Source organism: Cucurbita maxima, unplaced genomic scaffold, assembly GCF_002738345.1.
Source record: "Cucurbita maxima cultivar Rimu unplaced genomic scaffold, Cmax_1.0 Cma_Scf00026, whole genome shotgun sequence".
Taxonomy (NCBI): domain Eukaryota; kingdom Viridiplantae; phylum Streptophyta; class Magnoliopsida; order Cucurbitales; family Cucurbitaceae; genus Cucurbita; species Cucurbita maxima.
The window spans coordinates 3,085,644-3,101,651 of record NW_019272042.1 but is presented as its reverse complement, the minus strand read 5'-3'; the positions used below and the strand labels follow the sequence as shown (position 1 = coordinate 3,101,651).

At 36.4% G+C, this 16,008-nt stretch overlaps 3 protein-coding genes across 3 annotated transcripts in view; 1 reads left to right on the top strand and 2 right to left on the bottom strand.

Annotated features, from left to right (window-relative positions):
* The window catches only part of LOC111499220 (nuclear pore complex protein NUP62), a 17,465-nt gene extending 15,324 nt beyond the window's left edge, over window positions 1-2,141 (top strand). The window contains exons 7-9 of the mRNA XM_023150746.1: window positions 339-426; window positions 520-618; window positions 1,794-2,141. Coding sequence (XP_023006514.1) covers window positions 339-426; window positions 520-618; window positions 1,794-1,889 — 283 coding nt within the window. The 3' untranslated portion in view covers window positions 1,890-2,141. The remainder of the gene's footprint in view (window positions 1-338; window positions 427-519; window positions 619-1,793) is intronic.
* A 1,300-nt stretch (window positions 2,142-3,441) lies between these two features.
* On the bottom strand, window positions 3,442-6,804 carry LOC111499314. The gene is made up of 4 exons (XM_023150885.1): window positions 6,456-6,804; window positions 5,205-5,352; window positions 4,410-4,503; window positions 3,442-3,927 (listed from the first exon to the last, which is right to left on the bottom strand). The coding sequence occupies exons 1-4, from the start codon at window positions 6,647-6,649 to the stop codon at window positions 3,659-3,661; spliced, it is 705 nt and encodes a 234-aa protein (XP_023006653.1). The 5' UTR covers window positions 6,650-6,804; the 3' UTR covers window positions 3,442-3,658.
* Window positions 6,805-13,019: 6,215 nt separating this feature from the next.
* On the bottom strand, window positions 13,020-15,194 carry LOC111499317 (cyclin-U2-2). The gene is made up of 2 exons (XM_023150891.1): window positions 14,671-15,194; window positions 13,020-13,444 (listed from the first exon to the last, which is right to left on the bottom strand). Exons 1-2 carry the CDS (start codon window positions 15,069-15,071, stop codon window positions 13,180-13,182), a joined length of 666 nt encoding a protein of 221 aa, XP_023006659.1. The 5' UTR covers window positions 15,072-15,194; the 3' UTR covers window positions 13,020-13,179.
* Window positions 15,195-16,008: the final 814 nt, after the last annotated feature.

Here is a 16,008-nt window from a genome sequence, read left to right as displayed (position 1 = left end):
TTTTTTTTTTTTTTTTTTTTTTTTTTTTTTTTTTTTTTTTTTTTTTTTTTTGTTGGTAGTGAATAATTTGACTAAAAAGTAAACTGCAAGGTCAGTTCTATACATTTTGGGAGGATTAACTTACGGTGGTTGAACTGAAATTACAAGATCAATTGGGCAGATTTCCTACTAACTCTTTTCAAATAGGAAACTTGATCAAGAATTTAGTTTGAACATTTTTATTTTTATTTTATGGATGAATTTGTAACTTCTAATAATTCCACAACAGATTAATTTTCCGGTATTGTACTGAAGGTTCAAATTTCAATCTCTTGTTTTCAATTCTAATCTTATTGTAGGTATGAGCAAGCTGAATATATAGAACGAGAACTTGAGCAGATGACAGAACAGATCAAATCAATTATCCAGACCCTAAATGCAAGCCAGGTAAAGGATAATAGCTTAATGATTCCATTCTTGCCTTCAATTTTCCTCTACATGGTAATCGATGCATCATGGCTACTTATTTTCTTTATCTAGGGAGGAGAACTTGATGTGATTGATGGGATGACGCCGTTAGATGCAGTTGTTCGAATTTTAAACAATCAATTGAGTTCATTAATGTGGATCGATGAAAAGGTTAGTGTCCCTTGTATACATATCTTTATCCATATGCAAAACCTCTTCTACCGCGAGGACCATAGTATCTTAGCTTCCTAAGTATAAAAACATTTCATTATTCTCTATATTAGGCCTTCATCACACTGCTTTACTCTTACCATATTTGTAAATATGATCAAGTATTTTTGAAAATTCTAAATTACTTAAAACACTTGATCAATACTCATATCATAGTTACATGTTGTTTCGTTCAAGAGCATCACTTTCAACCGTCATCCACTATAGAAATCATTATTCACAAAATGAGTTTCGATGATTCAGATAGTTGAACCATTTTTTCTAAGAAAAATTATATATATTCCACTTTCCATTTCCAAAGCTTAAAAAATTAAAAGGTCTTTAATGATTTGTGTCGGTTGGTTGGGTGAGGGGGTTTACTTTGAAGTTTAAAAGATGGAATGACTCTAGAATACTCGAGGCTCTTGAAAGTTTGGTAGGAATAGTAATCAGACTTGAGGATGAAAATGGAGGAAGGTGACACTTTGGTCTCTCCGATTGCATATGTACGCAGTGGTAGTGATGTCTACTTTTAGCGTGGATGGAGTTTCATCTTAGGGATGTTGAAATTAAAGAAATTGAGTTACAAAGTACGAGAGAGAATTTACAGATGAGGATGCTGGTCATGTCATTAGTAAGACTTTCTCTAGGTGAAATTTGGTCTGTCTCCATAAATAAGAAAAAGTGTCCGTCTCCTTAAAGAAGTGAAGCTTGGGATGAGTGTGACTGAGCAGAGTCATGGTGTGGGTGCAAGACATGCTACATACTAACTGGTACTTATGCTGTGAAAATGAGCAACGTGAATGAATGGCTCTATGAAGGGAGTGTTTTTGAGGGGATAGATGTTTCATTTGATTGAGGATCAGGGGCTTTAGGAACCACGCTTAATTGTGAGTATAAATAGGTTCAATAGCTCCACAGCGTCTTTGGATTTTGGCAATTTTGTTTTGAGATGCATATGAAATGTATGTTAGAGTTTGGTCATCTTCGTCATCATTCTACCTCTCTGAATACATCCTTATAGCATAACCTACCATGGAAAAATGCATTTAAATCCATTAAGATCATAATTTTATTTTAGTTTTCATTATTATTATTTTGCATCTGCATTGAGCTCTAACATCAATCTTCGTCAGGCCGAAGAGTTTTCTTCACGTATACAGAAGCTTGCTGCTACCCAGGGTCCTGCTGCAGATCGTGAATTGTTGGGTCAAAAGTTCTGGATGTCTTAATTTGTAAGCTGGTTTCTGTTTTAACTGTTGTGAAGATGATTTTGAAATTAGTGTTCACAGGCCTTAACACATTCACATTTGAGGTGTTTCCATTTTTCTGCTTTTTTTAAGGAATCATAAGTATAAGGCGGGCAATGGAATTTACTACTTTTTAGATGAGATGGGGATATTTTAATTCACAAATTATGCTCAAGTTGATGCATATAAACTTTTAGTTCTCATTTATGTATCTGTTACAACTTTCCTGTGCCAGATCTCTCCATTTATTCTCACATGGTGTTTGAACTAAAAAGAGAAAAGTTAACTCTAAATTATTCTCCAACTAAATATAAACTTTGGAGCTTAATATTTTGATATTTCTTTCTTCTTAGTTCTTTTTGGCATATGAATTGTTGATGTATTGAGATTGAAATATATATAGGTGGAAGGGAGAATTTGAACCTATAATTGCTTGGCTGAAAGTACATACTTCATGTATGTCAATTGAGCTATGCTCATAGTTGGCGAGTGAATATATTTCTTTAATAACGTAAAGTTTATGTAAATACGCAACTTTGTTCTAGGATTAAGGTGACAAACAAGATGTCATAAAACCCTGATTTGTATGTTTGTGTAGGTAAAATTCACTTTATTGGAGCATATAATAAGGGTGTTTCATGTTGCTGATAATGAATAGGAATGATGGTCACACCACCATGGTAATGAAAACTTTGTCGTGCTTTTTTCACTACGCCATTCTATCTATTTCCAGGACTCAAAAACATGGGCAACATCATCATCCTGGCTTCAAGATCGTTGCTGGTTTAAATATGAATGGGTTTATATATAGCTGCACAATAAGGGATTTGATCCGACTGCACGGATATTTACTAATGAAGCTTTTATTTAATAACAATTTTGTCTTAGTTTTCTGTTTTAAGAGTTTTTTTTCCTTTTAACCACAAGATTTTTTTTTCTTTTTTTCCTTTTTTATTATTTTTTATTTTTTATCTTTAAGTTTTACAATTTTGGCTTCTATTTTGAAAAAATTAACGGCTAATTATATAAATATGCTTGGTCTCTGGCCTTTATTTCATAAACATAAACACGTCCAAGTAGGCTTTAAACAAAAAAGTTAAAAAATATAGAGAATGAGATTAATAAAGCCTTAAGAAAGAAAAAAATGAAGAATGGGACTGTTTATCTACACCTTATCTCTCCCTTCCATTTCTTCTCTCCTATGGTATCATTAAGAAAAAATAATAAAGAAGAGATAGATGATTTTGGAACAGAGTTGAAAAGTACTGCTCAATTGGTTTCAATGATTTCACATATATTTGTTTTTAATTATAATTATCAAAATAAACTAAATAGTTATGAAAAGTATAACTATCCTAGTAAATAAAAGCATACCACTTTTTTTAATACATGTATGAATATAAGGATTTGAACGTCAAATCTCAAAAGAAAAAAGTATATGTCAATTATCGTAGAATTATACTCTTAAGCAATAAGAAGTCTAAGTAAGGAAAGATTCACAATGAGTAAAGATAAAATAAGACAATAAGAAGTCTAAGGGAAGAAAAGTTTACAATGAATAAGGATAAGACGATATAAGTAATTTACCGAGAGTAAAAGATAACACTTCAAGAGTATAATAAATATATATGTTTAGGAACTAGCAAGAAGTAAAGATAGGTTAAAAGTAGAAGCAAAGAAGCTTTTCACAATTTAGCCTGAATAAAAGTTTGGGTAAAAGCGCGGAGCAGAAGGTGTTGAAGCCACGAAATTCATCCAATCTGAGCACGAGAGACAACCACAATCAACATGATGATCAAGGACAGAACAAATGAAGATTGGATTTTTTCATCTATCTCCTCTCTTTTCTCTCCCTCAAGTTTCTCTTTCCCAGGAAAAAGAAATGCATTGTTCAACAGGTCCACAAAGTTTTGTATTAGCTCCCAAATTTTTGTTAGTGACATCTGCAAAATCCAGCTTAGAATGACACTACCAATGTCAGCTCCCGGTTTGGAGCTCCCAAGGTTTCCATTTCCCCCTTCTGAAATAAGAAAAAAACAATAATGATAATAAAGTAGGGACTCCAGCCTTGAGGGAGACTAAAAGAAGGTGTCCAAGTCCACTGCTAATAGATATTGTTCTCTTTGAACTTTCCCTTCCGAATTATCCCTCAAGATTTTAAAACGCGTCTACTAGAAAGAGGTTTCCACACCTTTATAAGGAATATTTTGTTACAAATGGTATTAGAGCCAGACATCGAGCAATGTGCCAGCAAGGATGCTGGTCCTTAAGGGAAGTGGATTGTGAGATCCCACATCAGTTGAGAGGAGAACGAAACATTATTTATAAGGGTGTGGAAATCTCTCCCAAGCAGATGCATTTTAAAAACCTTGAGGGGAAGTCGAGAAGGAAAAACCCAAAAAGGACATCTACTAGCGGTGGACTTGGGCTATTACAGATTGGTCAGACTTACCATTTCGTTATCACACATAGTAACTAAATTTGTCAGACTATATTACAAACCTGAAGAAGGTAGCTCCTGGAGCTTCTCCACAATTCCATTGTTTTTGATAGCATCCGAAACATTTTTGTCCAAACACAATGAAACTACCAGACCCTGAATGAAACGGCGATCCTTGAAAAAAAGAACTTCCAAGAAAAAACATACAACAAAGAAAGATGATTGGGTTATATCCATTTATTTCAATAATATTTAAATTGTTCTGCTGGTCTTCTTGCCTTGAATGTATAAATACAGCTAAAATGTTGTGAAGGAGATCCAAATATGTTCTTACAGCTCAGTTGGTAGGTTTTACGCCGAAAATCAGGAGAAATTTGAACCTTTACTTCTGTTTTGTGATTATATAGCAGGTGATTTTGGAAACTTTCACGTTTTTTTGGATATTGATCAGCACAATGAAGAACAATATGATTCAAATGCCGAGTGGCCAAGGACTGAAAGGAAAAGTTAAAATTATCGGGATGAATGCAGTCAAAACATGTTTGACAGTTTGGTTAGAAAGAAATAATAGGAATCATAATGAAAAGTTCAGAGATTAGAGAAAGTTCATGGACTTGGCCAAGTTTCATTGTTTGTGTTGATGTTTGTTTCTAAGTTATTCTATAACTCTTGACTCTTTTGTTGAACTTTTGGGTTGCTTTTGAGATGTATCAAAATTTTGTTTATTAGATGCTATTTATGTTGTAAGCTTTCATTGTCAAAGGAAGTTTTGTTTCTGTGACCAAAAAAGATGAATAAAAGAACTTGTTGAGATAAACAAATAGTCATTAAAGAGGAAAGGCATCCCTGATTTGCACCTTCAAAGTAGGATCTGTTAGCAGCCATTGCAAACCTTTGCAAAGTAAATGATAGCCACGAGAATGCAAAATGCTTGAATCGTAGGAGTTCACCAGCGGCTGAAGCCATTTTGACAGCGATTCAATTGAAAAATATTCCTGCAGCAAACTGATAAAGATTGCAACTCCATAAGAACTTTTTATCGTGCCCATAATTTCTTATGAACAAATTTAATCAAGAAATTCTAAATTCAAGAATGAGGTAAAAATGGTTAACAGAAAGCTTCATATAACATCAAAAGGAAAAACAGTCTTGTGGATGCACTTTACTAGGGTGTTACTTTGAGTCACTTGGCAAGAAGGGGAACAAAGAATTTTCAAATATAAGTAACTCACTTTTGATTGGTTTTTTTATGCTATAGTTTTTATAACTATCACTAAGTGTAAATGTTCTCTCATTGCATTTATATAGTTTCTCATCTCTTTTATCCAAATTGAGAGGTACTTATGTTACCCAATTGTAGAGTCTTTTTGTAACTCTTTGCAGTGGGGTTCTTTTACCATCAATGAAATTGTTTCATAAAAGACTTGCAAGAAAGACATAGAGATGTGTCATCGTAGGTGTAACAACCCAAGCTCACCGTTAACAGATATTGTCCTCTTTGGGCTTTCTCTTTCGGGCTTTCCCTCAAGGTTTTTAAAACGCGTCTGCTAGGGAGAGGTTTCCACATCCTTATAAAGAATGTTTCGTTCTCCTCCTCAACTGATGTGGGACCTCACAATCCACCCCCTTCGGGCCCAGTGACCGTTCAAGAAGCATGGCACAGCCAGAAAGGGAGGAGGAAGGGTGTAATTTTCCCATTAGACTGATTTCAAATGAGCTTAATAAGAAAAACCCTTGATGTCTCCAAAGTTCGGGCTGTGGGGTTGGCATATGTGTGTGTGTGTATATATATAAGAGTTGTAAAATTTTGGCTATCCCTAAAGCAAGAAAATATCAGGCTTCTGCCTCTGTCAAAGGGAATATGAATGAGGAGTAATTAATTTGGAATCTTCCATCTTGCTTTTGATTAACTCAGGGATACAAATTGCCAGAGGAAAATTGAACGAGCTTTATGTATCCATGTGCGTGCAAATATACCAAGAAATGAACGATTCTAGTCCAGATTTCATCTCTTCCTATATATACACCAAATCCACAAGAAAAAAAAGCCCTACACAATTCACACAACAGAAACCAAAAATCCAAAATCAACTGTTACGGAAACTCACCTCTGAAGCGCAATAACTGCAGCATCAACTTCGGAACGAGATGGAACAGGTCCTAAATCAAATTTGTGAAGAGATTTCCCAGCTTTGGTATCTAAACTCTGGATTTCTCTTCCACAGAATAAGCTCTTGCAAGTGTCGCAACCGCAGTTGTCGCAGGTGGATGATGAAACTACAGGAGGCGATTTGAAAGCCATCGAAGAAGAAGAAGAAGTGTAAATTATTGTTGTTGTTCCCAAATTGACAAGTCATCTGAATTATAGTGAAACGGGAATTTATCCGTACACTTCATTTTCAATCTTCTTCTTACGCTAATGAAACTTCGAATCCATAGGTTGATATTTTTCACGGAAATTCCCATTACAAATTCCTATATATATATATATATATATATATATATATATATAGATATATATATATATAATATTATATTATATTGCCCAAAATATAATTGAAGTCAAAGGGAGTCCACTCAGCTGTCGAGCTTCTAGACTGAATTGAGGATAAAAGAGCGGTTCATTTTACTCCGACCTTTTCGTGGGAATTTCTGTTTAGACTTTAAATTGGGGAGAGAGTGGAGAACATTTTTACCCATTAGATAAATAATCACCATTATATTCTCCGACTCCACCCGTTTAATATAAAATATATTTTTATATCAATAAAAAAAGAGGTCATCTTGACCTAATTGCTCTCGAAAACTTAAAAAATAGCTTCATAATGGTCCAAGACGTAAGGTATAAGTTGAGTTGAGTTGAAGATTGTGCTTGCACAAATACATGGTGGTAATTGTGAGAAAAGAAAAGAAACGTCAAACCCTTTTATTTCAAATCTGTCTTTGGATAAGTGTAGAATGGTTTATTGTTTGTGTGCTCGTCGTCGCTCGCTGTTTCCCACCATCGTGACCTCACCTCTCAGTAAATAAAGTCTGATCGCGTCGACGAGTTGCAAGGGAAGGAAAAACGGATCTAACATGTCCTTGGGTGTTGTAGTTTTTCTTTTCTCGAGTTGTATATGTTGCAGAGAGTGGTAGAACGAAGGGAAAAGCTAAGTTATGGGCGTGAGGCTAAGTGGTCGGTTGGAGATCTAAAAACTCTAGTACCACGCTAGAGTTTTCGCAACTTATTTTATTTTATTTTATTGTATGTACGGTTATATGTGGGAAATGATATGAAATGATGTGATTATGCTACTATGTGAGAACTAATCCTAAATTGTAAAATTTTCTCAATTCACGAGTGTTTGCATAGTATTTTTAGTAGCTCGTCATGATGTGGGATTACTCTTTTATCATGAGTATACAACGTGATGGATATTAAAAGGTTGCCATAATTGTTAAGAGTGAACTTTTCTCGATTGCCTGGGGTAACATTAATATCTTTTTATGATCCTTAGTTGGAATAGCTAGAGTTGTGTCCTGATATGCATATATTGTATGGTGCCATAAGAAAATTGCGTATGGAAACGAGACGATCCCCAACTATCCTTTAATTATGAACTTTTTAAGATAAGGGCAAAGGTTCACACAAGTATATAATAATTGACGAGCAATAGTATCACTCTCTCCTTTGATGACAACAACATTACCCGACCTACTTGTAACACTTGTAAAAAATAATCGGTCAAAGTCAACAGAGAAGCAAATAAGTCAAGAGGAGAGAGAGGAAGTTGGAAGCAAGAATATGCGGAAGAATGCTTTGAAAATTACCATTGGAGTTCATTTCCGACCAAAATCTAGACACAATAGTCCTTTCTTAGAAGAAGAAGATCATAGCGACGTCTCATCCTTTTTCTAAGAATCGAGAATTCTCAACAACACAAGTGTTTGGTAAGTGTACTGACTTCCAACGTTCTTAACTCAATCTGTGGTTGATGATTAAATTCTAGGAAAATAAATCAGGACGTAGTTGGGACTATGATATGTAAGGTTGTTGGAGAAAATGTCTTGATTCGAGTTATAAAAGATAAAAATAAAAAAAATAAAAAAAAATCAAGAAAACCTAATCCAACTCTGCGATTTCATCTACTAGGAGAAGAGAGGAATTTTCCAGCAAGCCACGCGTCGACAGCGAGAGGAAGAACACGTCTCGACCAGGCTAGGGACATGGGTTGGAAGAAGGAATAGTGAAAGAGATATGAAAAGATAGAATCGATGAAAGCTGTTGTGCTTTATTATTGTCTACTGACTTGATGCTCAGAGGTTACACAATTCCAATATTTATACTTATACACCGTACTAGAAATAGTAAATCATGGAAATCTAGATAAATTCAAATCTACTAACAATCTCCCCAAATTTTGGTAGTTTGAATATTTGAATCATATTTCAACTACTTTAAATCATATCTTCATTTTGAATACTTTGAATCATATCTCGAACACTCCCCCTTGGTTCAAAGTTGCAAATGTAAGTATAGAGCTTTTCTTTTTACAAGGCCTTCGTAAATATGTCTGCTTTAACCCGTACAATGTCTGTCTCAGCTTGTATACCTTTGTTCATTTGTCTTCCTTTATGAATCCCTCTAGCGGTGTTACATAAACCTCTTCTTGTAAATCTTCATCAAACTGATAAACAGGCCACCACAATGGGCTGCATGTCCCATGTAAATCTCCATAGATCTTTTCGTTTGGCAAGTCAACCATATCCCATGTTCCATTTTTCTTAACGGACTGCATCTCTACTACCATGGCTTTCTTCCCGTATTCTTTTTCAGTTGCTTCTTCATAATTCATAGGGTCTGAAACAGTAAGAGAAAATTGACATGATGCATATATGTCAGCTAAAGATTTATACTTCCTTGGAGGTGTCTCATCCGAAAGTTCTTCAAGAGAAGAATTGTTGTTCAGTGATGCTAAAGATGATGAATTTGACACACTTTGCGTTGTAGTGGATGCGCTGGAAGATGCACTGGAATCGACTCTTGTCTCTTCATTTGGGGAAACTTCAACTGTAATTTGTTTTGTATCACTAACAAAGAGTTTTATCTTACCAAGACTAGTTTCAACTTTTACTGTCTTTTTCCTCAACTTGCATCTCTTTTGTATTTCTAAGTTGCACCTTAATTTTTTGCGTCTCATCAAGCTCTTTGAATAAGAATTTGGTGTCTGTCATATGGTTCGAACATCCGCTATCAACAAACCATAAGTCACCTTCTTTTTCATTAATATCAGTACACGCCATAAAAAACTTTTCTTCTTCTTCATTTTCTGCTTCAAAATTTATTTGTTGATCTTTATACCAACAATCAGATTTTGTGTGCCCATACCTTCTGCAATGGTAACATCGTATCACATTCCTTATATTGCTTGTCTCATTGAACTGCCTTTGTCCATCATTTATCCATCTACCCCTGTTATCACGACCACCATGGAAGCTGCGAAATTCTCCCCTTCCACGACTTCTACTTGCTAAACGAACATTTTCTTTTTCGTTGTCTTCATTGTTGGCTGTCTCCTTCACTTGTAGGTGCCTTTTCTATATTTTCTCTTTCGTTGCCTTAGTTGTTGGCTGTCTCCTTCACTTGTAGTGCATTTTCTATATTCTCTTTCGTTGCCTTCGTTGTTGCTTGTCTCTTTCACTTGTAGTGTCTTTTCTTCATTCTTTTCTGATGATGTATTGATTCTTGCCTCATGAGCCTGAAGCGATCCCATTAGTTCATCAACTGAGAGTATGGATAGATCCTTAGCTTCTTCTATGGCAGCCACCACATGGTCAAACTTTGGAGTCAAGCTTCTTAACACCTTTGCAACAATTGTTTCGTTTGAGATTTTCTCTCCATAGGTGCTTTGACTGACTATTGCCATTGCTCTTGACAAAAAATCATCAATTGATTTGACATTCGTCATGAATAGAGTTTCAAAATCACGTCTTAGAGATTGCAATTTCACTGTCATGACCTTTGAATCTCCTAGAAACTCCTTCGGTAGAATTGACCATGCTTGTTTTGATGTGGTTGTTGCTGCAATTCGTGAAAAGATAGCCTCATGTGCTTGCTGAATAGTGAATAGAGCCTTGGCATGTTTTTCTTGGTTTCTCTTAGTCTCTCATTTTCTTCTATGGTGGGTTCTAATACATCAACAAACCCGTGCTCCACCAAGTCCCATAGCTCCTGCGATCTGAGCAATTCATCTTGATGCTCCACCACTCGTATTTCTCACCATTAAAGATGGTAACAACTGTGCAGAGAAAGAAAAATCAGCTACTGCCATTTTTGTTTTGTGAAAGAAAATAAAATAATCATTCGCCCTCTTGTCGAACGAACTTGGCTCTCATACCAAAATTGTTGGAAGATGAAATAGTGAAAGAGAGATGAAAAGATAGAATCGATGAAAGCTGCCGTGCTTTATTATTATCTACTAACTTGATGCTCAGAGAGTTACACAATTCCAGTATTTATAGCTTGTATACTGGACCAGAAATAGTAAATCATGGAAATCTAGATAAATTCAAATCTACTAACAATCTCCTCGAATCTTGGTAGTTTGAATATTTGAATCATATCTCAACTACTTTAAATCATATCTTCATTTTGAATACTTTGAATCATATCTTAACAACATGTGTCAGACATTGAGTGGGACAACGTGGCTCCATTGGATCGTGACACGCGAATTTTGCAACCCGCAGTCCGACCTGCAACCCGTGGTCCAACTTGATCCAACCCACAACCCATCGGCCCAACTGACCCATAGTCTAACCCGAGCGAACCGAACCAGCTAACCCACAATCCGAACCAACTCAAACTGGAACGCCTGATCTGCAACTGCAGAAAATTGGCCCACGCATGATACTCGCACGTGAAACCTATGAGTGGATACTCCTAGCACGTGGCTAGCATGTGTAAGGTACTTTTTTACCCGTTCGACTTCTGTTTGCTCGATTTTCATCCTAATTCCAATTCTAACCATATTTTTATGTGATTAGGACCTAATTGAAGAAAATCACTCTTTGTGAACACCTAATTCGTGTGAAAACACTAAACGAAGGGCATGCCTATCATGTAAGTTACCATACGAAATTTTAGGCAAAAATAGTTGTAGGATTCGCTTGGTTTGCATGCATGCTAGAATATTTACCCTAGGTAGAAAGTTTTCCCATGAAATGAACGTAGATGATTGTTACATTAAGAATATAGAAGCATGTTGTGAAGGATGCTATTATGTTTTACGTTTCCATAATATATATGTTAATTGATGGTGAAAGGAGGATGGAAATTTGTGATCTGCATTCTGGGTGATTGATGGATGTTATTACAACGTTGAGCATGTGTGTGATAATTGTTATGTGCATATTTAGTTATTGTTATTGAGCCCGATTTTATGTTAAGACTAGAGAATTATGGTTGGGGTAGCCCGTTACTAAATTTAGACCTAATATTTTTCCTAGTAGTCTAATAGACCAATACAGATTTACGAACCACCTTAAGAGTTGTCCTTAGCTTGCAAGATGTTTGAACGGTGTCAACAGTTTCGTGTGGAAATAGGAGTTTCTGATCAAAGTCCAACTTAACCTAACCGTTTCGCATAGGGAACGAGAGACCCACGTCATACATCCAATTAGCTGGATTGGATAAGGGAGAGATCACGCCCCCCAAGGAGGGTGACTTTATGGACCTGGGAGGTTTCAGCTCACCCCTTAGGTAAGACAACATAAAGTCTCATAGAGCCATGCATTTGGTAGCACCTCACAGAGGTCCACTCTCAGGGTTTAAAATGAAGGGACGAAGAACTAGAATAGCCCTAAGGGGATAAGACTAGAACCAGACGTCCTAGAGCCAATGAGAAGCCCACGAGATTCTGTTAAGCCTAGAACACGATGAGAGGCTACAAGTAGATTGCTTACTGAGTATAACTTTTATACTCATCTTTACTATATTTTTCCTTTTCAGTTGTGTGATGCCATAGGTCGAGAGAGTGCGTATTTGAGAGACGTGGATTGTCACAGAGGAAAACATGTCTAGGGCGTCAACCTATCATTTTACTTTCACAAACATTCATATATCTTCAATGTCAAAACTGGTCACAATTTGCTACATTGTATTGAAATTCTCTTCTTTTCAAATAAATGATTTTCGAATTGACATCTTTTCAAATATTTCTCGCATTCACACTACATCCACATTATCGTTTTGAGTCACAGCTCATTGAAAAACTTGAGCCATAACACTGCTAGGGAATCATCAACTAATCTCCAGTAGACAATCTATCTCAATTGACATGTCTATAATATGATGAGCTACGAATAAGAACCATGATGAAGTCACATCTCAAATACCTATATATATGTATTATTCGAAACCTATTGCAAAGATGAGTAAAAAGTATCCCGACAACGCCATCAATCTTTAGAAATGAATCCATTAAATAGACATAAAAAGGAAATAGTGCTTAAAATTCATTGGGGTTAGGCACATGACCCACTAAACTATTCATGTTAGGCATGAATTTAAGGCATGTGACTCATGTAGGGCCTAGTTTGGACAAGTGATGACCAATGTACCTCATGATTCATTCAAGTCCCAATAACTTTTTTAGCTACCTTCCCCTTTAGCTTCACTAAGTGATAAATTATTTAATACAATTGAATAATAATTCAATAAGGTCCTTTATATTACATGAGTAAATATTAAGCAAGTGTCGGCAAATGAAACAATGATTCAAAAGAACCAAAGACATTTTAATATATATTATCATATAAACTATACAAAAAAGGCAGCATCTTTGATCTTTACAATGTAATACGAGCCATTTGATTAAATGAGGCTTGTTGGCTTTGTTTAGACTTCAACTCTTCAGCACATCTTAATGTCCTCTCTATATGGTATCCTCCTCCAATGCTTACTTCTCTCTCCAAATGGCAACAATAACTCTCAAACACACTTAGATTTACATGGCATTTGAATCCCATCATGAACAAAAAATCCAGCTCTAGTTGATTCATCTCCTTTGTTGTCAATCCCCCGACTCTTGCATAGTACGAATTTCGATAGTTCCTGTTTCAAAAGTAACGATAAATTGAGATTGAGCTAGAAGAACACCTATCAAGAAAAGACAACAAATATTACCAACTTAATTAAAAGAGAGCCCGTGAATTTCTCCCCTATCAATATGAAGTGTTGGTGGGATCCCGCGTTTGGTCAACTCAGTATTGGAATGTGGAACAAGTTTGTTCGAGGACTCATTGGTTATAGAAATGGAAGAAATGGTAAAATATAGGTAAAAGCTCTCGTGGGTCTTGACTCGAATGGAACGACAATGTGTTTGGAAACTTGAGACTCAATTGGAATGTTGAACAGGTTTACTCGAGGACTAGTTGGTTAAAGGAATGGGAGAAACGGTAAAATATAGGTAAAAGCTCTTGCGGGTCTCAACCTGAATGGATTGACAATGTGTTTGGAAACTCGAGACTCAGTATTGGAATGTTGAACAGATTTATTCGAGGACTCACTCGTTAAAGGAATGACAGAAATGGTAAAATATAGGTAAGAGCTCTCGTGGGTCTCGACCTGAATGGAAAGACAATGTATTTGGAAACTCAAGACTCAGCATTGGAATATTGAACAGGTTTAATCGAGGACTCGTGGAAGAAATGGTAAAATATAGGTAAAATCTCTCACGGGTCTCGACCCGAATGGAATGACAATGTATTTGGAAACTCGGGATCACCACCGGTACCTTAACCATCAAATAAGTAACCTTTTCGAGTAAACCTATTACTTCTACAACCCAAAATCAATCCAAAGCTTGAAAAAGAAAGAGAAAAAAAAAAAAAAAAAAACTTACATATCCTCGACATATTTAGAAGCGACCATGACAGTAGTGATAAGAAGGCGATGAACATTCCTAAGACTGATCCGAAACCCAGGATTTTGTTGGCAAAACCGATCAATATAAACATAAGCAACAACGTAAACAGAAGGACCAACTTTAGTATACCGAAAAATCCTCTCCAAATAACACTGAATCGACATGTCGGGAGCCTCACGGCACTCAAAAACAAGGGCCCTGGACCTGGAATCTCTAGGCATGGACATGCAATTCTTGGCAATCCGATGGTTCCTGGCCATGCTCCTCTCGATCAAGGACGCAACAACGCCGATGACCAAAGGGGTACCCGAGCCCTCCTCGTAGGAGTAGGAGTACACATCGGATCGGAGGCTTCGTGGGGNTTTTTTAAAAAAAAAAAAAAAAAAAAAAAAAAAAAAAAAAAAAAACTTACATATCCTCGACATATTTAGAAGCGACCATGACAGTAGTGATAAGAAGGCGATGAACATTCCTAAGACTGATCCGAAACCCAGGATTTTGTTGGCAAAACCGATCAATATAAACATAAGCAACAACGTAAACAGAAGGACCAACTTTAGTATACCGAAAAATCCTCTCCAAATAACACTGAATCGACATGTCGGGAGCCTCACGGCACTCAAAAACAAGGGCCCTGGACCTGGAATCTCTAGGCATGGACATGCAATTCTTGGCAATCCGATGGTTCCTGGCCATGCTCCTCTCGATCAAGGACGCAACAACGCCGATGACCAAAGGGGTACCCGAGCCCTCCTCGTAGGAGTAGGAGTACACATCGGATCGGAGGCTTCGTGGGGAAATTGGAAGGGCCATTGGGGTTAATGGGTATTGGTTTGAAGGAAGAAATGGGGATTTTATATGGGGATTTTGGAAGGTGAGTGGAAGGTGAGGGAAAAGGACGAAGATCAAGAAATAAGATATGGGTGCCTGTTGTTTAGAGCGACAAAGTACAAAGAAAACAGCTAAGCTTGTAATGAATTGAATATTGCACAAAAGGATGATCTTTTTTTTTTTATATATAAGTTTTTTGGGGGTTAAATTATGGGTCGCCGACAGTGGTGAAAGGGGGAGGGAGAAGGGGATATTAATGGGTTATTTGACCTTGTGGGACTCGAGATTTGAGCTGCGGAGGATTCTAAGTTTTTTGTACGAAGGTACCAGAGTCACACGTGCAGTGTTTTTTGTTTGAGTAATTTTTGGGTTTTCATACTCCATGTAGTTTGTTTCTGAGGTGATGAGCAAGCCGGCGGGGAAGTTGCAGAAGATTACGATCCTTGTCTTTTTATTATTGTTGTTTTTTAGGGTAACTTTTGGTGGATTTTTATGTTGTATTGGAGTTTAATTCTTGTTACATTTTTAATGTTTAGGGTAAAATATAATTATTGTTCTTAAGCATGTTCTATGGAAAGAATACGTGTCATGAGTAAGAGGAAATTTGTCATAACCAGATTCTTCATAATAGAGTCACGACTATTTTAATGTTGTGACTTTGTGAATTTGTCATAACCAGATTCTTCATAATAGAGTCACGACTATTTTAATGTTGTGACTTTGTGTGTCACTTGCTCTAGAACTGCCTACATCCATGACCCGCTATTTATCGACAATATCTTCCGTTTCGTTCAAGCAGGATTCGAAGTATCCGCGTTACACCGAAATGGGTTCCTTACAAGGAAGTACAAGAAAGAATTCACCACATTTGCTCCAAAAGTAGTCTACTTGTATGGAATCACAGATCTCCACAATTGTA

Excerpts from the sequence above, each read along its gene's own strand:
- LOC111499317 (XM_023150891.1), bottom strand. The coding sequence starts at position 15,071 with ATGGCCCTTCCAATTTCCCCACGAAGCCTCCGATCCGATGTGTACTCC. Across the intron at positions 13,445-14,670 it reads TCTAAATATGTCGAGGATAT|GAACTATCGAAATTCGTACT; the intron begins GTAAGTTTTTTT and ends CTTTTGAAACAG.
- LOC111499314 (XM_023150885.1), bottom strand. The coding sequence starts at position 6,649 with ATGGCTTTCAAATCGCCTCCTGTAGTTTCATCATCCACCTGCGACAAC. Across the intron at positions 5,353-6,455 it reads GCAGTTATTGCGCTTCAGAG|TTTGCTGCAGGAATATTTTT; the intron begins GTGAGTTTCCGT and ends AATCTTTATCAG. Across the intron at positions 3,928-4,409 it reads CCAGGAGCTACCTTCTTCAG|AAGGGGGAAATGGAAACCTT; the intron begins GTTTGTAATATA and ends TTCTTATTTCAG.